The 21,497-nt window shown below is 45.0% G+C and overlaps 1 protein-coding gene across 3 annotated transcripts in view; it reads right to left on the bottom strand.

Annotated features, from left to right (window-relative positions):
• Window positions 1–360: 360 nt before the first annotated feature.
• FAF1 (Fas associated factor 1) overlaps window positions 361–21,497 on the bottom strand; it is a 265,559-nt gene continuing 244,422 nt past the window's right edge. For all 3 annotated transcript variants that reach the window (XM_044300816.1, XM_044300817.1, XM_044300818.1), the window contains 2 exons: window positions 13,646–13,861; window positions 361–1,004 (listed from right to left, as the gene is read on the bottom strand). In XM_044300816.1, the coding sequence (XP_044156751.1) occupies window positions 921–1,004; window positions 13,646–13,861 (300 nt within the window). In that variant the 3' untranslated portion in view covers window positions 361–920. The remainder of the gene's footprint in view (window positions 1,005–13,645; window positions 13,862–21,497) is intronic.

Raw genomic sequence — 21,497 nt, 5'->3', positions numbered from 1 at the left:
ACAGATACTCAGCACCGCTATGTAGGTTACGGCATCCCTTCTCTGGAGTAAGGAGATATTTAAAGGGGAAATTCAGCAAAAACGATCCTCTGATATGTGGTGAGTACAAGTGGTCTCAGACCATACACCAGTAATGTCTCACTAAGGGTCCATTCACACGTTCGTATGTGTTTTGCGGATCCGCAAAACTCTTACACCTGCAATGTGCGTTCCGCATTTTGTGGACCGCACATTGCCGGCACTCTCATAGAAAATGCCTTTTCTTGTCCGCAATTGCGGACAAGAATAGGACATGTTCTATTTTTTTGGAGGAACAGAAGTGCGGATCTGCAAATGCGGATGCAGACAGCACATTCTGGACCCATTGAAAATGAATGGGTCAGCACCTGTTCCGCAAAAAATTGCGGAACGGATGCTGACCCATTTTGCGGACGTGTGAATGGACCCTCAGGTCTGATGACACATTCTAGTATACCTGCCACTGATCTAAATGGTAGCAATATCAGATTTTCAGTAACAGAAGTCTCTGAGCAGTGTCAAAGGGGACTGAATGCTGTCTAGAGCCCCATCATTCTGGAAACCAGTGGCGCTCCAGAGACTTCATCACTACAATCTTCTCACATGTATCTATGATGTACGAGATTATTTTGAGTATATTTCCTCTTTACGATACTTAAAGTGATGTGTCTGGTGTGAATCCATTTATTGGATCAGAAGCTGGATGGTAACTGTAATATCGGACATATGGGTGACGATCTCCTGCCCGGGCAGGCAGCCTGTAGCATGGCGAGTTACAGGCTCTCGCTCCTATGAAGCATGTGTGCATTCTGGATTCTGGGTGTGGGGAGGTGACAGTGAATGAATTTATCCAATACGGCAGAACCTCTTCCCCTGCTTTCACAGTCCAATCTGAGGGAAACTTATTCCTTGGCTTCCAGGAAAAGTGTTTCCTGAGGGTACAGCTTAAGTTCCATGAGAGTCCTGCTGGGATCCAACTGGGTGATCTAGAAAACAGAATTAGGAAATATATTAATATCTTAAACCAATCAGGACATGAAGAATTCGGATGCGACGTCCATATAATGAAGATGAACCATTTAGGATTTTTTAGGATTCTCTTTCTCTCCTGCTGATTCAGTGTCTGCACAGAATATGCATTGTTGGAGCTTTCACCATGCACGGCACTAATACTATATAACTCAGAATGCAAGACGGCAGCTCAAATTGTTGTAGGGTGTGTATTAGCCCCAACCCTAAAAAACAATGGAATCTGTAAGGCCCCTTGCAGACGAACGTGTGCGGATTAGGTGCGAATGCGTTGAGTGAACAATGCGCGATTTCACAAAGTCATTCAGTTTTGTCTGCGTTCAGTTGTTATCGCGCGGGTGCAATTTAATGCATTTTGCACGCGCGTGATAAAAAACTGAAGGTATACAAACAACATCTCTCAGCAAAATCGCAGAATATAGAGCATGCTGCGATTTTCATGCAACGCACAAGTGATGCGTGAAAACCAACGCACATGTACACAGCCCCATTGAAATGAATGGGTCCGGATTCCGTGCGTTCGCATCACGCATTGCACCAGCGCAGAATACTCGCTCGTATAAAAGGGGCCTAAGGCTACTTTCACATCTGCGTTTTTGCTGGATCCGTTATGTAGCAGCAAAAAAGCTTCCATCATGCTAATACAGCCAGCTGCATCCGTGACTAATGGATCCGGTTGTATCATCTCTAAAACAACCAAGACGGATCGGGCACTAAAACCATTGTAAGTCAATGGGCGCCAGATCCATTTTCTCGGACACAAAAGAAACCGCACCATTGACTTACATTGTGGTTCATGCCAGATCTGTCTTGCTCCGTAGCCCATGACGCATTCAAAAACCCTGCTTGCAGCGCTTTTGTGTGCGTCATGGGAACGCAACGGAACGCATTCTGGTGCACTCCGTTCTGTTGAGTTTTATCTCCATTGACAATAAATAGGGACAAAACGGAAGCGTTTTCCTCCGGTTTTGAGATCCTATGACGTATCTCAATACCGGAATGGAAAATGCAGATGTGAAAGCAGCCTAATATTAGCAGCTGGTGTTTTACACCTACGTTCTCTCGAGAATTCTGTATGGATACTTTACTATAGAGACACAGTACGGAGTCCCGAGGGTCCACCAGCCATTCCATGTGCCGCCAAAGAGGGCTCATGCATTGCACTAATACAGCGGGTTTCGCAGTAATCCTAACATCGGTAGGAACTGATAGCGTCATAATGATCGGTACGTCAGGTGTCATTGTCAGATAAACGAAGATATTCACTCCACCTTCTCTGAATAACCTCGACTGCACAAAACAGCCCCAATTTCTCCTTGGTCGTGCAAATTATATGTGATGGGGGTAAATGAAACATAGGTTCTAAGAGGTTTAAGGTACACCACCAAGACATCAATTAAAATTAGATTTGTTAGTAATTATCTATAATGTGCACCACTAGAGGGAGCTGCCAGCACCAACTTCAAATTCACTAGCTCGGTACATATGTAATGTGGGTGTCCTGTATCTAATCAATCTATCCCATCTTCTGAGCGGCCTCATTATCTACCTAATTATCCGTTTTTCTATCTAACTTCCACCTAATTATCTAATCCATGATCCATCCACCAACCATCTGGTTATCATATATCTATCTACAAGTGGCCATAGATACTAGATAGCTGTTCGCCGACCCATCATCTTTGACTCTCCCCAAATGGCAGATGCCGGACAAAGGAAGGGTTGAGCATGTTGGATTTCTACATGCCTGATCCTCAATGACAATAAGTAAGAGGTGTCTGGCAGCGGCTTACTCCCCTCTCCCTACTGAGAACAGCTTTTGAAAGTGTAAGGCCACCTTAGCATCTACCTACCTAAGATTCCATTAGCCTGGCACAGGGTCGGACTGGGGTTCCTTGAGCCCACCACAGGTAATTCTCGGGGACCAACCCTTATATCATCAATAAAGGCTAATAGGTTTTGAGTCAAAGAAACAGACCCGAGGGGCAGGTAACTGGCTCCAAATTGTTTTTTCTTCTCCTGGACCTTTGGGGCCCAATATAGGATCAGAGTCTTGGGGCACCGGAGGATCCTTTGGGACTGGTGGGTCTGACCTTGGGCTGGCATCAAATTATCATCATATTCTGAAAAAGCATAGCTATAAAAGTATACAACACTCCAGGCCAAAATAAAAAACATTTTTTTTTCCATAGGAGTCTAATAATTGGTTCTCAGCTTCAGTTTTTAGCTGGTGGTTTATCAGATCCCAGGTGAAATGATGATATATATTATAAAAAATCCTATGTAAAATATATAGCCCGAATCCAAGCAGTAAAAACATTCCCCCATAGATTGATTTTCAAATTCCAAAACACTTTTTGCAAGTTGATTCAGAAAATGCATCAGATCGGACGGGTGGCCTTGGGTTTTATCGAGCTACTGGGTGGCAGCATCTCTTATTAAATAACAAAGAGCAAGCAGATGGCAGAGTGGCACACGGGGCTATCATATGTTCGGATCCTTCGAGATGCCCTCCAGTCAGGCCTGTTTATTACACCTATAACATATATACGACACTGTCTTTTTACAACTGGCGAACTGAGCAAAGCAACTTACAGTACGCCACCGGGGAATTGCTGCCCTAATTATCTGGAAAGCCTGAGTTGTGCCTGTTCTCGTCTCGTCGCTGTGTTATGTGGGTTTGTGGTTAAAGGAGCAGACTGTTATACTTAACCTTACGTGCTGAAACAGCTGTTAGGAGACGCACGGAAGGCGCAGCGAGACATCTTCGCTGACATGAGGCGCCGCAGAACCTCGGCCCAAACTGGAGGCAATTCTCTATGGAGATCTTAGATCAGTTTCAGGCAGAGGATGGTGGGTGACATGAGAAGGGATGGGTCTGTTTATACCCTTGATTTCAGCTTGCCTTCTGTTACCAATGCACTAAGGGATTCGCCGAATTGCCAATGTTTACACCATTACCCAATTACTGAATATGCGCCTGCTGCATCTGTCAACAAACAGAGCTGTTGTCGCTTTGCTTTAGCGGCTCTCTGCTATCCCCCTCCTCTTCATATGGCTTATCCTTCTGCTTAATTAGCATCCCCCTAACCTTCTGCATCGTCAGACGTTGGGATCTGCTATCTGTAAACTTGCTGCTTGGTCCAATCAGTAATAGGCTTACGCTTCTCATCACAACATTAGCCAAATGGAGGAAATGTACTGCCTGACCCGTGCACAGAATATAGAAGCAGAGGTAACCCATGAGACGTCGTTACTGACCTATACATGCTTGCAAAGAACTGACCATCCGTAGGGCAGGGCTACACCGCCACATGCGCCTGTTCTCGACAAGTGCCTTCGGGGGTGCACCTAGCTTTTCTGCTGCCTGAGGCGAAAACTGAAACGGTGCCCCAACCCCCTAATGCCAATTTATTAACCTAACCACTTCCCTCCAGCCCTACTGCTAAAGACATACTTGGAAAACATTACATACAGAGCTATAAAACATACAGGGTAATACAGCACCGAATATTGTGCTTCCCAATAGTATACTGCAGAAACAGAAAATCCCCCTTCCGCTGCGCCCCTCTTTCCCCGACCTGGTGAAGCCTGAGGCAATCTCCTCACCTCGCCTCATTGGTGGTGCACCCCTGGGTGCCATTATGCAGTTTTGCCTGTTATATTCATGCTGTTGCCCGACTAGCCACAAAAACGACGGCCAAACCGTTTTGCCATAAGGAAACCCCTCCAAATTTTGTTTTGCTTCTGGAAAACCCCTACCATTACCATACAGCACTGGCTATGTTCTGGGGAACCTCTTTTAGATAAGGTACGAGGGAACCTCAAGGTTGCACAGATCCCTTGATGGAAAGCGTTGTGCTGCAGACAAGGAGGACCATAGATGTCAGTCCATTGATAAGACCTGCCTCATCTTAGGACAGGAGATCTTTTTAGGGTGTTCTTCGCACGTGTTGGATATGATGCGGATGTTCCTTGAAGATTTGAAAGTGAAAAATTCATGGCATACTACAGTAGCAGCAAAGAGAAAAAAAAAATATATAATCTGTACTAAAACTGCAACCTGTCAATACTTTTCAGAGGATTCCATGCAATGCATTGGGTGAAATCCAAGGCAAACCCGCAGTAATATCTGTGAGCTCCAGGTATGCTGATTATGTTGTGGATTCTCTGCAGAATTAGCTGCAAATTTCAAGCAAAATCCATGATGGTCATGCTCTTAAAAGGGTTTCCAGGATTTATATATTGATGACCTATACGCAGTACAGGCCATCAATATCATATCAGCGGGGGTCCGTCTCCCAGCTGCTATGTTGTAGCTCTGGTGCCTGGACTTGGCGCCACAACTACACAGGTAACGCCGGTAGAGTAACTGCTGTTCCCATTCACTGCAATGGTAGCAGCGCTGCCATTACCAGCTCTGTCCACTATAGAAAGGGTGGAGCTGTGTAGTTCCTGCACTGGAGCTACTCTGAAATAGCTGATCGGCAGGGCTGCAGGCTGTCCGATCACCCACCAATCTGATATTGCTGGCTTATCCTGAGGATAAAAAAATCCTGAAAAAACCCTTTGAAATGGGATCCCAATGGATCTTATTTCATTTCTAAATTTTGGAACCATGAAACATAGCATGGCATGAGAAATTATTTTAAAATGCGCCATAATAGTGCACTTGGACACTCATTGCATACCAGCGGTAAGTGTTGACCATCTCTGGTACAACATCGCAGAGTATGCTAGTGCTATATTGTCAATGATAGAAATAAAAACTATATAACTTAAAATATGTAGTTGAATCAATAGGGTTTCATCGCTACCATGTAACCTCCAATTTCCAAACCGCACACAAAATCGACTGCTAAGAAGCATAAAAAAGCAGCAGAAACAATAAATAAAACAACCTGCAATGTCAAAATAAGCATCGCACCGCCATTATACTGACGGCCAGACTATTAAACCTCACGTTTCACCGCTGTAATCAAATTCATTTCACCTGTAAAAAGGGGAAAAAAAGTGGAAACAGTAAGACATGCTGCAAGCCTAACATCCAGGCATCGTAACCAATTCTGCAGGTCCATGGGGGGGGGGGGGGGGGCTGATCTCCAGGGTGTCATGTAATACTGCAAGGTCTCATTACTTCTTATTAATGCTATTCCACATGGAAAGCAGCAAGCTAAAAACATAAGCCTCGTTAGGTAGCAATTAGTAGACAGCATGTTTCAGGCAGCAGTTAGAGCAGAAAGCCACCAAACAGCTGTGTTTTTTTAATCAAGAGATACAGGACAGTTTGTACCGTTTCCCTCGCACTCCGTTACATCATCGCTCCGTAACTGTATACGCCGCCGTGTATAGAGACAGTTATGGGAAAAACAGTGCGTCCCACTGAAGCTCGTATTGTAAAATAACACCTCACATAATGTGATCCTGGGTAAATACTGCCGTTTAAAGGGACACTTACATCATTTTTATCACACACCAGCAGAAGGACCCGGCTTCGCATGCGTATATTTCATCTAATGTTTGGGTGCGTTGTTAAAAGATATAGACAGTATCCACTATAACAGTGACATCTACAGTACCCCGCGCCTTTAACAGTGACCTCCACAGCCCCCCACCCCTTTATTAGTGACCTCCACAGTACCCCCTCTCCACAATAACCCGCCCCCTTAACAGTGACCTCTACAGCACCCTGCCCCTTAACACTGACCTCCATAGCGGACCGACCCCTTAACTGTGACCTCCATCGTTCCTTGCCCCCATAACAGAGACCTCCACAGTGCTCGCCCCCTTAACAGTGACCTCCACAGCAGCCCGTCCCTTTAAAGGGAACCTGTAACCTCAAAATGCATATAAAACCGCCAGCACTACCTTATAGTAGCCCCCAGTCTGTTATCAACCATGTGTTTGATCCGGTAATCTGATGCTCCATACATGACAAAAATGATGTTTTAAGCGCCATCTTGCCGGTCAACCCGAAGTCAAGGGGGCAGCGGCCTCCTTGATTCAAGTCATGATAAGCATGCCCCCTAACCGTCCCCTCTTGTGTGTGATCCTGCACTGCGGCCTGGGATCATGTAAGTCTCGCGCCTGCGCGGTGCGCTGGTGAAACCCGGCTAACTGCGGGAGCCAGAGACGGGATCGCACAGTAACAAGGAGCGCACTGCACATGCGAGAGACTAACGCGATCCCAGGCCGCACTGCAGGATGTCAATCACACACAAGAGGGGACGGTTAGGGGGCATGCTCATCTTGACTTAAAGCAAGAAGACCGCTGCCCCCTTGACTTTTAGGTTGACCAGCAAGATAGCGCTGATGGCGCTTAAAACATTGCTTTTGTCATGTATGGAGCATCAGATTACCGGATTAAACACATGATTAATAACAGACTGGGGGCTACTATAAGGTAATGCTGGCGGTTTTATATGCGTTTTTGAGGTGACAGGTTTACTTTAACAGTAACCTCCACAGCATCCCGCCCCCTTAACAGTAACCTCCACAGCAGCCCGCCCCCTTAACAGTAACCTCCACAGCAGCCCGCCCCCTTAACAGTGATCTCCACAGCATCCCGCCCAGCATCTCTTCTTAATGATCCATGAAACAAGGATGCAACACGGGTGGCACCTGTGGTTTTCACGGACCCATAGACTATAATGGACGTGATGGATCCGTAAACACAGACAAAACAGAGCATAAATCTGTGCTAAAAACACTGACCCACGGACCGTGCTAAAACACTGATGTCTGAATACACACATTAAAATGAATGGGGGCGTCTGCTTTCCGTGGAGAACACGTACAGCACACGTCCGTGAAACACTGACGTCTGCATGAGGCTTTAGGTGCACTCTACTTTTTTCTTACTAAAACTGACGAATTAAATGCCAGTCTAGGAAATGTGCCCCACTGGCATCGACTTTCATCAAATGCTCCATTTCCAGTTTGTCCGATGGTCAGGGCCGTAGCTAAAGGCTCATGGGTCCTGGTGCAAGAGTTCATCCTGGGCCCCCTTCCCTCAGTGCTTTGTGTCCAAGGGCGCATCTATCTGTGCTACCGGAGCCAAAAATGTAAACGCCTGGTAGCGACTGCTACCTCTGCACATCCTATAGCTAAGCCCCTGCAGATGGTTAATTTGGGTGGGGGCGGGGGTATGGGTATTTCTGCTGTGTTAAAACTGTTGGTGCTTAATACAGTAGATGAATTTTAATCAGTAATAATCATTGGTATTATTTGGCCAGAGAAAAATGATCCATGCCAAAATATTCGAATGGACCAACCAACCCATGATCTTCAGTTCTGTGACTATACCTGCTTTATTCATCAAGGCTTTGGAAAATGCTGCAATAATACAGTATATGGCGTTCTGCATACTTACATACGCTTCATCCTTTATACATCAGAGAAGCCAGGAAGATAATATATTTGTATTTCTACAGTCAGCAAGAAACCTGCACAGATGGCGCTCTGCTCATCCCACACCTGCACAGACGCAGCAGACTGACAATAAATTGAATTTTGGTATTGAGTTGAGATTTGCAGCGCAGGTATTAAATTAACTGAAATTGCCATATGCTGCAGTAACCGGTGGCCAAAATATGCTCATCTCTTCTAAATTAATTTAGGGACTGTGAAGGTTGCCAGATTGTGAAAGTGGAATTAAGAAAGAAAAGCGGTTTAGCCTATACTACGGATAAGTTTGTGTTATTTGTAGACCAAGGACAGGCAACCTGTGGATACCAAGACTTTCAAGAACTTGAACAATCCTATCGGGCCTTGAATATTGTGGATTAACTGCTTTGTAATACATTAGACACAAGGTTAAAAGGTACATTTTTTCAACTAGATTATCTTTTGGAGAAATGAATGTTCTATCATTCCAGGGAAAACTGTCCTCCAAACAAAAATAAGAGAGGGTACCATGCCGATCTGCAGCAGGCTCCTTGGCCCTCGGCAGTAGCACTAGCCTCCTTGGCCCTCGGCAGTAGCACCAGCCTCCTTGGCCCTCGGCAGTAGCACCAGCCTCCTTGGCCCTCGGCAGTAGCACCAGCCTCCTTGGCCCTCGGCAGTAGCACCAGCCTCCTTGGCAGTAGCCTCCTTGGACCTCGGCAGTAGCCTCCTTGGACCTCGGCAGTAGCCTCCTTGACCCTCGGCAGTAGCACTAGCCTCCTTGGCCCTCGGCAGTAGCACTAGCCTCCTTGGCCCTCGGCAGTAGCACTAGTCTCCTTGGCCCTCGGCAGTAGCACTAGCCTCCTTGGCCCTCGGCAGTAGCACTAGCCTCCTTGGCCCTCGGCAGTAGCACTAGCCTCCTTGGCCCTCGGCAGTAGCACTAGCCTCCTTGGCAGTAGCCTCCTTGGACCTCGGCAGTAGCCTCCTTGACCCTCGGCAGTAGCTTCCTTGGCCCCTGGCAGCAGGCTCATTATCCCTTAGTAATAGACTCCATATCCCACTGCTGTTGACTCCATGTCCCTCATGTCCATACTGTCATAAGTGGTACAAACCATGTGGTCAGCCTATGTGACCCAAATGGTAAGGGTCTACGATATAATATCAGCTTTCATTACTCAAGGTGTCTTCTTCGAGATGGCTGCAAAGATGGTGTTGGTGGGGACTGGAAGGACCTGAAGCAGTCATGGGATTCAGCCAGTTCCCTCCAGTTCTCCAGATCCGATTGTTCAAATTACAACTGGATCAGAGAACCGTGTTACCGGCTGAGTCCCGATCCGGTGATCTGGCAGTGGCAGGGCAGCTGGAGATGTTCACTTTCATTGCTTTGCGCACAGTTGATAGTTCAGCTCCTTAGTTGGATGATATGTGTGTGTAGTGTATAATGTATTTATGTATGTGTATCATGTATATGGTATATTTATGCGTATTGCAAACGTGTCGTGATGCCGCATGTCTGCCGTTGTGTAGGGAACTTGTTAAAAAATTTGAATCCCACCGCTGAATTGAAGTCTTTCGGTGTAAATGGGCTTCAAGGTTAGGCAGTATATCAACTTACAAGGAAAGGATCGGATAAAGTGGCATTTTCCAACATGATGGCTGCCTTGGGTATCTACCTGCTTCTCACCGGATTAGGTCACGTCGAGAGCTAGAGGCTGCACTAAAGGCCTTGTGAGTCACACTTGGGATAGGTTACTTGTAAATCAAAAGGGTGAATAATGGATTAGCTCAGTACGATTTCCTCTTTTTCGTTTCGGTTACATGGTTGCCAGACTGTTATCTCACTTGTTTGTTGGAAGTGTCCAATTGAACAGATTTGAGCAAATCACACCATACTGAACAGAGCAAACTGGTTTTAAATGATTAAGCAATGCCTTCAGCTGTGAGATTACCTTAAGTGACTCGTGTTCCATTTAATCCCACCACACTGGTTGGGCAGAATGTGGAGTAAACCGGAGCAGATACAGTAAAATGCTGCAGGTCTACTTTCTAAAGCTAAACGAGATAGGCTTGAGAAAGAACACAGTTATATGAATACACTGCGACACACCGGCATCCCGTATCACGCACAGAACAGAGCCATTAAAGGAGTATTCAAACCTGGGAAATCTGTGGCATTAATTATAATTTACTGCTAGGATATGTCATGCAGGTCTCAGGTCTCAGGAAAGGGGTCCTGAAGTAAACGGAGAGCAAGCCAAGCAAGGGCGGCCAACCTCCATTCATTGCCTTGGGCATGCTAAGACCCACAGTGGTGAATGGGATGGGTGGACACGCTTACTACATTCACTTTGGGTCCCCTCTCTTGAGACAGGACATCCTATCCATATATCATAAATGTCCTATATGGGAATACCCACTTTACTTTTATTTATTTGGGCCATGGAGTGGAATAAAGAAGTTGTCCGGATTTACAAAAAAGGGTTTTCTTTTTTTTTTTCCTCACCCAATAAAAAGCAACATCCTTGGACTGTGTCTGGCATTGCAGTTCCAATTAGGACCAAGCCGCATTACCTGACATGGCCTATGGGCAAGAGTGGCGCAATTTCAGTAGAATTGACAGTCATGGTGTTACCAGGGTGATAAAACGTACAAGTTAAATCCGGAAAAATTTTAGCGGCATGTATATCAATGCTTCCAAGGTGGAAGCTTCTGGACGGCAGCAGGGGCGTGGCTATAGGGGGTGCAGAGGTAGCAGCCGCTACCGGGGCCCAAAGACCCTTGTGGTGCATAAGAAGACACCAGTATTTATAGAAAGTGCATGCTGGTCAAGTTACCCCTCTAGGTGGAGGGAAGGGGTTAGGTCAATTTTTGCCTCAGGCAGCACGAAGGCAATGTGCTACCCTGCCCCTGACCACAAAGCACTAAGGGAAGGGGGGCCCCAAGCTGAACTCTTCCATCAAGAGCCTTTAGCTGTGCCCCTAGACGGCAGCAAGAAGTTAGCTCACCATCTCTGCCATCTAGTCTGTGACGCCCCCCTGGGTTTTACTCTAGGGGGCGTAAATTGCAGTGGCAAAATCCGAGACGAATCGGCGGCACATTCTGTCCTCGAAGCAATGCTATACCTCCCTACTGAACACCTAGGTTATACTGCATGCAAAGGACCAGGGATGGCCAACCTGAGACTCTACAGCTGTTGCAAAACTACAACTCCCAACATGCCCACAGCTATCAGCCTACAGCAGGGCATGGTGGGAGTTGTAGCTTTACAACAGCTGGAGAGTCTCAGGTTGGCCATCCCTGGTCCTTTGCATGCAGTATAACCTAGGTGTTCAGTAGGGAGGTATAGCATTGCTTCGAGGACAGAGAGGTTGGCCATCCCTGCAATGGACCATGGCATGTTTTTTCCCCCAGTATGCTCCCACAGATTTCCATAGGTGGTGTACTACTGCGAGCAAGAGCCCTGGGTGAATGCTAAGGGTTATTCTCTCAATAGGTATAATTCGGGAATTTCCATGAACAAACGTATACCTGAACACATCAAATGTCTGACCGATCATGCAAACCTTAAACCCTCTCATCACAAATGATGAAATCACTGCTTACAGACGGACACGGATCTACGAGCCCCTGGATCACACAGGCGAGGGGTCCAATAACTGGCTCCTGATGAGGCCCCAGCAAATCGACTGCAGGCCTCTGGCAGGAGGGGGGTTAAAGTGCCCTATATAAGCACACAATAAGCACTTGCAGTTCTTGGCCTGCTGGAAATTGTATTCTTTCCAGTTTAATTATCGCCGGCTCTAAGGAGATTAGAATATATTACAGAGACATCTCGGAGCTTCGGCTGCATTAGTCATATTTAAGCCCCCGCTGTCGGGTTCTGAATGCAGCTTGTAAATATTTTGTAAACAGTTTATTAATAAAATGATCTACAAATGAGCCGCTTTCCTCGCATCCGACTCCATGTAGCTGCTCACTTTAGAGTGGGCAGGTCAGGCGGCGACTGGATTAACCCTGCAGCTGCCATACCCTTATTAAAGAAATCTCACAATTCTTGTCCTAATCAAGACTGGATCTAAAGTGCATTAGTCATTTATTGAACCCCCACAATTATTATTATTATAATTATTACTACTGCTACCGGTGTGACATTATAAATTCTGTGCCCCTCTAATAACACTCAATGGGAATAACAACCCCCAGCTAATGAATGGACTATTCATATATTGAAATCCATTTCAACCAGTGGAACAAATGTGAGAAAAATTAAGGAGTGATCCCCTGAACGGTCACCAGTAAAGGAATACCATCAATCAATCTACCTGCAGCTCCCCCGCAGGGGAGGTAAAGCATTACACAATGCCCACTGAAATCAAAGTGTTGACCACAGTAATGGATAACAAAGTTGGTATTGCCTTTAAGGGCAGGTTCGCGTTTGTGCTATAAATTCAGTTATAGGGTCCGGGAACGGAATATAACAGAATTTTAGGACGGAATGCAAAACGGAAACCTTTAAGAGGCATTCTGTTTTGCTCTGTCCTAATATATTTTTATAGGCACATAAAACCGTTCTGTTTTTTTTTTTTTCCTGATTATTCATGATGGAAAAAAAGCTCTGCCGACAGGACTTTTTTTTTTTTTCGTCATGAATAACAAAAAAAAAAAATGAACCATTATATGTACCCATAGACATGTATTATGACGGAGCAAAATGGAATGCTTTTTAAAAGTTTCCGTTTTGCATACTGTACTAAAATTCAGTTAAAACCCTATAACGGAATTTAAAACACGAAGGTGAACCTGCCCTAACAGTCTTTAAACCATGGAAACTGGCATACAGATGTAGCAGAGACGAATGGATTTTTACACAAAAGTCAGTAACCCCCTATCCACAGGCTAGGGGATAAGTGTCTGATTGCTGGGGGGTCCAAACACTGGGACTCCCAGCAATCACTAGATCGAAAGCCTCCGGTCTATAACCACTGCTTCATTCACTTCTATAAAACGGACATGGGTATCGATTGGCACTATGTCCAACACTCACAGCAGCTGGACCGCCAGTGATCAGACACTAATCCTCCATCCTGTGGATAGGGGACATGTGTTCTTTTTAGGAAAACCCCTTTGACTCTTTACAGCTGCCAACATGACCCAACATGGGATGCATCTGTGTAGCATAAAGGACCATCTTTAGGTATCGGGAGGAGACACTCACATCTCTACGTGGAAAGGTGCTGAGCAGTTTGTACTCGTGACCAGGGAATCCTTTGGATGCTACAAAGTTGAAGACCACCTGTAATGGGTTGGAGCTCAGGAAACGCCTTTCAATGAACTCCCCTCTCGGTGTCCTGATCCGCAGTTTGCTCTGTGGTTCACTTTGCTCCTCTGGTGGCTCCGGTGGAAGGGACTGTTCCAAGGAAAGCCTGATAGCCTGGGAATAAGATAAAGGGGAGAGGTCAATAGGCCATGCTCATTTCTTTGACGACAATAAGTTGTACATTTATCTCAAACTAAAATTTTAACCAAATTCCTTTCAATCACCATAATTGCTTCCAAACGTATTATAGATGCTCTTACGGTGAAGGCAAGGCAGCATGGATAATACGCCGTAGTTTGCAGACAGATACACATGAATCCATACTATTAGTTCTAAAGCAATACTATTAGGGTACAGACACAGGAGGTGGAAAGCTGAGGATTTTACACACTAGAATTTAATGCGGAAAATCCACAGCATTCACAGTACAAACAAAGTGGATGAGATTTCAAAAATCTCCGCAAGCTACGGGACTTCCTTGCGTGGTTGCTTATTTTCAATGCTTTGGGACTTTCTCGCTTGCATAGCAGTGAATGGAGAATGCACCGTGCATGTGCAGCACTCTCTCCGTTTACGGCAGGGCCCCACTCTTGACATAGGAGGGGGTCACAAAAGTGAAAATCACCCTTGGTGGACATTTATGGCATTTCCTATTATTATATCAGATAGGACAGATAGGACAACCCCTTTAACTCCTCCACTACCCTAGACCACTATCAAACAGGTGCTAAAGGGAATCTGTCACTATGAAAATGCTAAATAATCCTCAGGCAGCCTGCTATAGAGCAGGAGGAGCCGAGCAGAGTGATATATAGATTTATGGGAAAAGATTCAGTATAACTTGTAATTCATTCATTTAAATCCCTGCTCATTCTGAGCTTTGAAGTCCAGGAGGCGGAGCTATCCGTGATTGACAGCCTTCCCTTTATGACTGTGTATATAGAGATAGCTGTCAATCACTGATAGCTCCGCCTCCTGGACTTCAAAGCCCAGGATGAGCAGAGATTTAAATGAATGAATTACAAGTTATACTGAATCTTTTCCCATAAATCTATATATCACTCTGCTCGGCTCCTCCTGCTCTATAGCAGGCTGCTTTCAGCTTCCCTTTAAAGGAGTCTCCCATAATTAATAAAAAAAATGAAAAATCAGACATCATGTATTACCGTACATGACGATTTTCTTTCTAACAAAGCCAGAACCAGCCCTGTACCTCACATGGATCCAGAGATCTCCCCATTCATTGCTCTGCTAGATTTATATCAAGCTGCCCACTCAGGGGGCCTGACCTTTCTGCTGTAACCGGTGGCAGCTGAAGGATGGAACTGAGCATGTGCTTCCGCCTCAGTGAGGTGGACAGAGAAATCAGGAAACAACAAACAGCAGGTGGCGCTATACAGATAGATGTCATTGAATAACTCAGTCACTATGTTACATTTTTTATTACATGCAATTACAGAAGTATTTAGATCCAGGTGCTGGTTTGAAAATTTAACCTATCCACTATTTTAGACCATTAGATAAGTTGACCAACACCTTCACTACCCTAGACCACAAGTGAACTTATCATAAACTTATCCATTAGCCTAGAACACCCCCCAAAAAATGGAATTAACTCATCCACTACCCTCGATCACCGAAAAAAGATTGAAATTGGATTATTTTCTGTTGCTTAAAACTTAAAAAAATAAATAAAAATAAATAAATAAAAAGACATACTCAATGGTGCACATTTATTAAGACCGGCGTTTTAGAAGCCGGCCCTAATAAAGCCCCTGCACTGGTGGTGGATCCACGGAAGTTATGAAGAAGCGCAGGCCTGTGCATAACTTCCGCGCATCCAGCGCCAGTTCTAAATATAAGACAGCTTCTGGTAAATGAGACGGCCTGCCGACCCATCCCCTTCCCCGACCACTATTTTAGACCTGGCGTGGGCAGGGAGAAGTCGCAGATAGTAGCGCAACTAACTGTTCCAACCGTAACCATCTGCGCTTGAAATAAGCCTAATATAGGCGTATTTCAGTATAATAAATGACCCCCAATGTGTTTTACTGCTGCAACAGTAATTCTGAATTTATCTTTATAAATTTATTTTCTGTCTTTACTTTTCGTGAAATAGAAAAAAATTACAACAAATCCCCAAAAAACATCCAACAGATGGATTTGTTTCCAAAGTCTACTGAGGCTACTTTCACACCAGCGTTTTTGCTGGATCCGGCAGGCTCAGCAGAAACGCTTCCGTTACTGATAATACAACCGTCTGCATCTGTGATGAACGGATCCGGTTGTATTATCTTTAACATGGCCAAGACAGATCCGTCATGAACTCCATTGAAAGTCAATGGAGGACTGATCAGCTTCCTATTGTGGCAGAGAAAACGGATCCGTCCCCATTGACTTCCATTGTGAGTCATGACGGATCTGTCTTGCTCTGAATCCCAGGACGGAGAGAAAACCGGTATAAGAACGCAACCAAACGGAACGGAATGCATTTTGTAGCACTCTGTTCTGTACAGTTACATTTTGTCCCCATTGACAATGAATGGGGACAAAACGGAAGTGTTCACCCCCCCCCCGGTATTGAGACCCTAAGATGGATCTCAATACTGGAAAATAGAAACGCCAGTGTGAAAGTAGCCTTAAGTACCATAGATTCTCATCAGGAATGTTCATCAAAATTTCATTTTATATGACAGAAAATATGTTTTTTAGGTTTGTTAATGCTTGAGATGACAACCCAACCTCACTGCCACTAAATTCCAACCATGATGAAAAGCCCAGCTAAACACAACACATGCCGGTGATCCCCGTGTAATGGCAGATAAACAAGGGCGCGCTGTTATATAAGAGTGTTACACCTTCTCTCACTTTAACGGCCATTTCAAAAGACTGAGGGACAGGTGTCAAAGATCCTGAGACAATGTTGTCACTGTCATCTGAGTGCCAGGTGACAAATCTGTTTATTTCCCACCACTTAATGACAGCGTGCAGTGCAGCTAATTAAAAGAAATCCTCCTTTTTACAAGTCCCAATTAGATCAGATCGCCCTGCCCGAGAGGACACCTGATTCAATTGTCAGGACGTAAAGGTTAATGAGGATTCAGGGTGGAAGTGTAATTACTTAACCGGCCCCGCATCGTGAGGGTCATTCTCCTTTCTTTGAAGCTGAATAGGTGAGAAAACAATCAAATAAAAGTTAAACCTGATCCTCCTAGAAGTGGCACGACATCTTATCTATGTAACACCTCGCATGTTTTCCAGGCTCGCTTGTCAACAAAGAAACAAGCGCTGCCTCCTTTCTTGGAAGTTAATCACTTCTAGGGGGAGAGTCAACCGCTCTGACTTTAATCAAGTCATGGACAGATGGACATTGAGGACTGAGGGAGCCTCATACTAATGTTTCCCTTCAATTTTTGATAATAGTTTGTATCCTTTCACAAAAACTTTCTGCATAAGGCTGTGTTCACACAAGGTCCCTATGGTTTCACATTCTATTGTGCCGCATGGTGCCTCTGTATGGCATCATATTACTGGAGGTATTCTTCTCCAGAGGCAATGCATTGAAGAGGGAAGAGTTCTGAATAGGACATACAGTGGAGCATGATAGAGAATTCATGAGAAAGAAAACGTACATACAGAGGTGCAGTAAGACGGACACACCTCTATGGGTAAAGTACTACTGCTCCATACAACCTGGGAACCAGTACAGATCCATAATACATTATTACTTATGTCATAGAGAAGGCGTTTTTTTTTTATTTATTTAGCTAATGGAACAATGGATGACGATGTATTTAGTTGTTCTTATTGCTTTTACAATGTCTTTTTTTAATTCTATTTTGGCTGAACCATTTCAATTTATTATTTCTCAAATTTTTGTGTAAACATAAATAAAAGGGTCCGTTCTTTTTACCTGCAGTGTAATATTTATATACTCGGATATTTGCACTTCCGCCGATCAGCTGTTGGAGAGCGCTGCAGCCTTCTCTCTGCTCACCAAGCACAGCGCCATACATAGTATAGTGGTTGTGCTTGGTATTGCAGCTCATCCCTATTCACTTCAATGGGACTGAGCGTCACCCTGGCCATGTGACCGATGAACGTGACGTCACATGGTCTAGGTAAACCTGGAGAAGGGCGCAGGGCTACTGCGAGTGCGGGTGCTTTCTCAAACAGGTGATCAGTGAGGGTCCAGGGTGTAGGACCCCTACAGATCTCATATTAAAGGAGTTGTCCAAGTTATATTTATTGATGACTTATCCTCAGGATAGGTCATCATTATCAGATCGGCAGGAGGGCCGACAGCCGGCACGCCCGTGCCGATCAGCTGTTTGAAGAGAAGGCGCGCCGTGCCAGCGCTGCCCCCTCTTCATTGTTTACCTGCTCGCCGTTGCATCTGCAGCCGTGAGCTTGTGTAATTACACCCAAGCCGTCCCATTCATTTCAATGGGACGGATCGCTTCTATTCAAGTGTATAGGAACGAGGATTGGTCATCAGTGTAAACGTCTTGGAAGACCCCTTTAAAGGCTATGAACACCTGCAAGGGAAATGTTTTTTTTTTTTATGAACGCATTTTACTCATTTTGGGTTAAAATAATTTTTTCAATTGGACTTTATATATTTTTTTTTTAACAGTTTTGGCAGCCTCACAGTGAGCCCTCGTGTTGCTGTTCTGATGGCTGGATGCACAGCCCTTATAACTGAATTCCTTACAGCTCATAAACACTCAATATAGCCAAATTCTTATCAAAACTGAAAGTAAGATACTCTAATGGGGTCATCTATCAAACTGGTGTAAAGTAGAGCTGGTTTAGTTGCCCACAGCAACCAATCAGATTCCACCTTTCATTTTCCAAAGGAGCTGTCACAAATGAAAGGAGGAATATGATTGGTTGCTGTGGGCAACTAAGCCGGTTCTACTTTACACCAGTCTGATAAATGACCCCATAAGTTTCAGCCCATCTGCAAAGGTTTTTTTTGGGTTCAGAGTTGGACCCAGACATATCCCCTGCTTCACCCAGGCAGCCCTTCCGAGATGGGCATCGGAGTATTTAATGCTCCGATGCTGTCCGTTGACCTGCACTGTATCGCGCAGGGCAAGGCCTTATTTTGCTTTCATTTTTTACGCTGCTAGGCAGGGGTTTCCGCCTAGCAGTGTTGCCGGTGACATCATCGGCACTAATGAGCAGACTTTAGTGCTGCCCTAGTCGTTTTACAGTCTAGGGCAGCGCTAAAGCCCGCCCACTGCTATCCTGACGATGGGTTATCAATAAGCCTGCACAACCCCTTTAACACTATGGCAAGATGACAACTCCAGCTGGACTACTTTTGCCTGATGGAGAGCAATACAACGCGTGTGACCATTGCACTACTGTAATGACATCAGACTGTAGCGCAATGTCACACAAGACATTCGGCAACTTTCTTTTCCGTTTTGCAGTTTGGTTTAGGACACACGGACACCGACCAAGTTTGCAGAACACAGTAACATTGAAGCCTTGTTTGGTACAATGTGGCCTTGCTGTTTGCATCAGCGCCATAAACTGTGAATCGGGACACAAAAGTCTAAAAACAAATTATACAATAAAAAACAAACAAACAAAAAATCACAATACAATAGAAAAGGGGCCATAAGACCAAGTCTCATTTAACCTGCACGCAGCAATGAAGGCCGGTAGACCTCAGTACTGAGAATACTAGAACTATGCCGCTCAGCGCTCTCCTGATTTTTCCATTTCAGGCTGAATCTATAATCCGCGCTCCTTTCACTTGCCGCTTCCATTGTTATTAAAGCACCTGTTTCTTTCTGTTGTTTTGACATTTTCCTGCCGGCTGCAATAACAGATGCCATTTTATTTACTGCGCCCGCTCAATTATATCGCAGAAGGATAAACAGTAGCTCATTAGAGTCCCTTTTCCTTTGTGCAAAGAATTCCTATTTCCCCAATGTAACCAGTTCCCCCGATGGCGTTGTCACAGGACACAGACTCACAATGACTTATACCTAGGCAATGGACCAACTTAGAGAGGGGGGTAAAAAAATAAAAATAAATAACAATTAGATGATGCATAGAGCATGTAACTCCAGCACCTGAACAACCGACTCGGGGGCTCGAAAGAAAAGGGAGGCAGCGGCTTCCTCTGAATAGATCAATAGGCACATTTCAAATATATGCGCTGAACAAAAACCCCTCTATGTAAGCAAACACAGCCAGACAACAATAGATTATGTGTAATCCCTGAACTTCAACTGCGGCGTTCTCTAATAAACAGCATTGTTAAAAAATGGCTTTTTGTTTTGCAAAGCAAATATCTATTCTTTCCATTGCTGCACACTGCATTAAAAAGAACAGAGCGCTGGCCGCACTGCCCCGACCGCGGGACCATTATATTTTTTTTCTTCTTGTAGGAAAATCTAGTTTCTAAACAGCTATTGTAAAGTGGCTTCTAGAATGAAAGGTAGGGTAACAGAATGAATGCCGAGGGAAAAGAATACCTGTTTGTTTTACTGAGAACTATTGCTTTACAGCCGTGGAATCACAAAGGAAAAATACATCCATACAGTGTGAGAGCGTCCGCGCAGTCTGGAATCGGCTTGTGTCTGGGGCGGGAGGTTTACAAAACTCAGACACCGCAGTCGCATTGGCGATAGGTTTCTGTGCACTGACAAAGGTTCTGTTTCAGATGTAGCAGAGCCGGGTCAGATGTGGCAGTGCTCAGTTCGTCTCATAAGGTGCTATGTAGTATTACACAGAACTGCAGGTAAGATGCAGATTTACTGGAAAGGAATGTTTGAAGTCAGTTTTGCGGGAGTCTGCGTTGCTGCAATTGGCGTAAAATTTATTGAATGTAACGCGGTGTATGATAAAATTGGTGAATCTTTGAGTATATCTCTTCTGTCTTGAGATGTTACTCCAGTTTCTAATCCACCCTCTTTACTGGAGTAAGGCTACTTTCACACTGCCATTTCTGGGTCCGCCTGTGAGATCCGTTCAGGGCTCTCACAAGTGGCCCAAAATGGATCAGTTCAGCCCCAATGCATTCTGAATGGATAAGGATCCGCTCAGAATGCATCAGTTTGCCTCCGTTCAGCCTCCATTCTGCTCTGGAGGCTGCTTGCAGCGTTTTGATGTCCGTCTGAAGAAACTGAGCCAAACGGATCCGTCCTGACTTACAATGTAAGTCAATTGGGGCGGATCTGTTTTTACTGACAATATGGTGCAATTGAAAACGGATCCGCCTCCCATTGACTTTCAGTGTAAGTCAAAACGGATCCGTTTGCATTATCATGAACAAAATTATTATTTTTTTGTTCATGGTAATGCAAACGGATCCGTTCTTAACGGATACAAGCGTTTGCATTATAGGTGCGGATCCGTCTGTGCAGATACAAGACGGATCCGCACCTAAACGCAGGTGTGAAAGTAGCCTAAGAATGTGACATTTTTTGTCACTTTTTGCATTTGGTAAATCTGGCTTAAAACCGCTAAACAAGTTCCCCCGTGCCCACACTTTGCAAAACTGTAAAGGGTGGTGTAAAACGCGCAAAATTAAAATAATTAAATGATTGCAATTAAAGGGGTTATCTGAGACTATAAAAAGCTCCCCCATATGCCGGGCCCCTCACATTGAATATACTAACCCTGTGCCGCTCCTGGTCCCCACACCACCACTGCTGCTACTCCCCTTGTGTGGATGAAAACATCCGGTGTCGGTGGGGAAGAAGTCAATGGCAGGCAGGGACGGGTG

This window comes from Bufo gargarizans, chromosome 7 (assembly GCF_014858855.1).
Source record: "Bufo gargarizans isolate SCDJY-AF-19 chromosome 7, ASM1485885v1, whole genome shotgun sequence".
In the NCBI taxonomy this organism is placed as follows: domain Eukaryota; kingdom Metazoa; phylum Chordata; class Amphibia; order Anura; family Bufonidae; genus Bufo; species Bufo gargarizans.
This window is presented reverse-complemented; position numbering and strand designations above follow the sequence as displayed.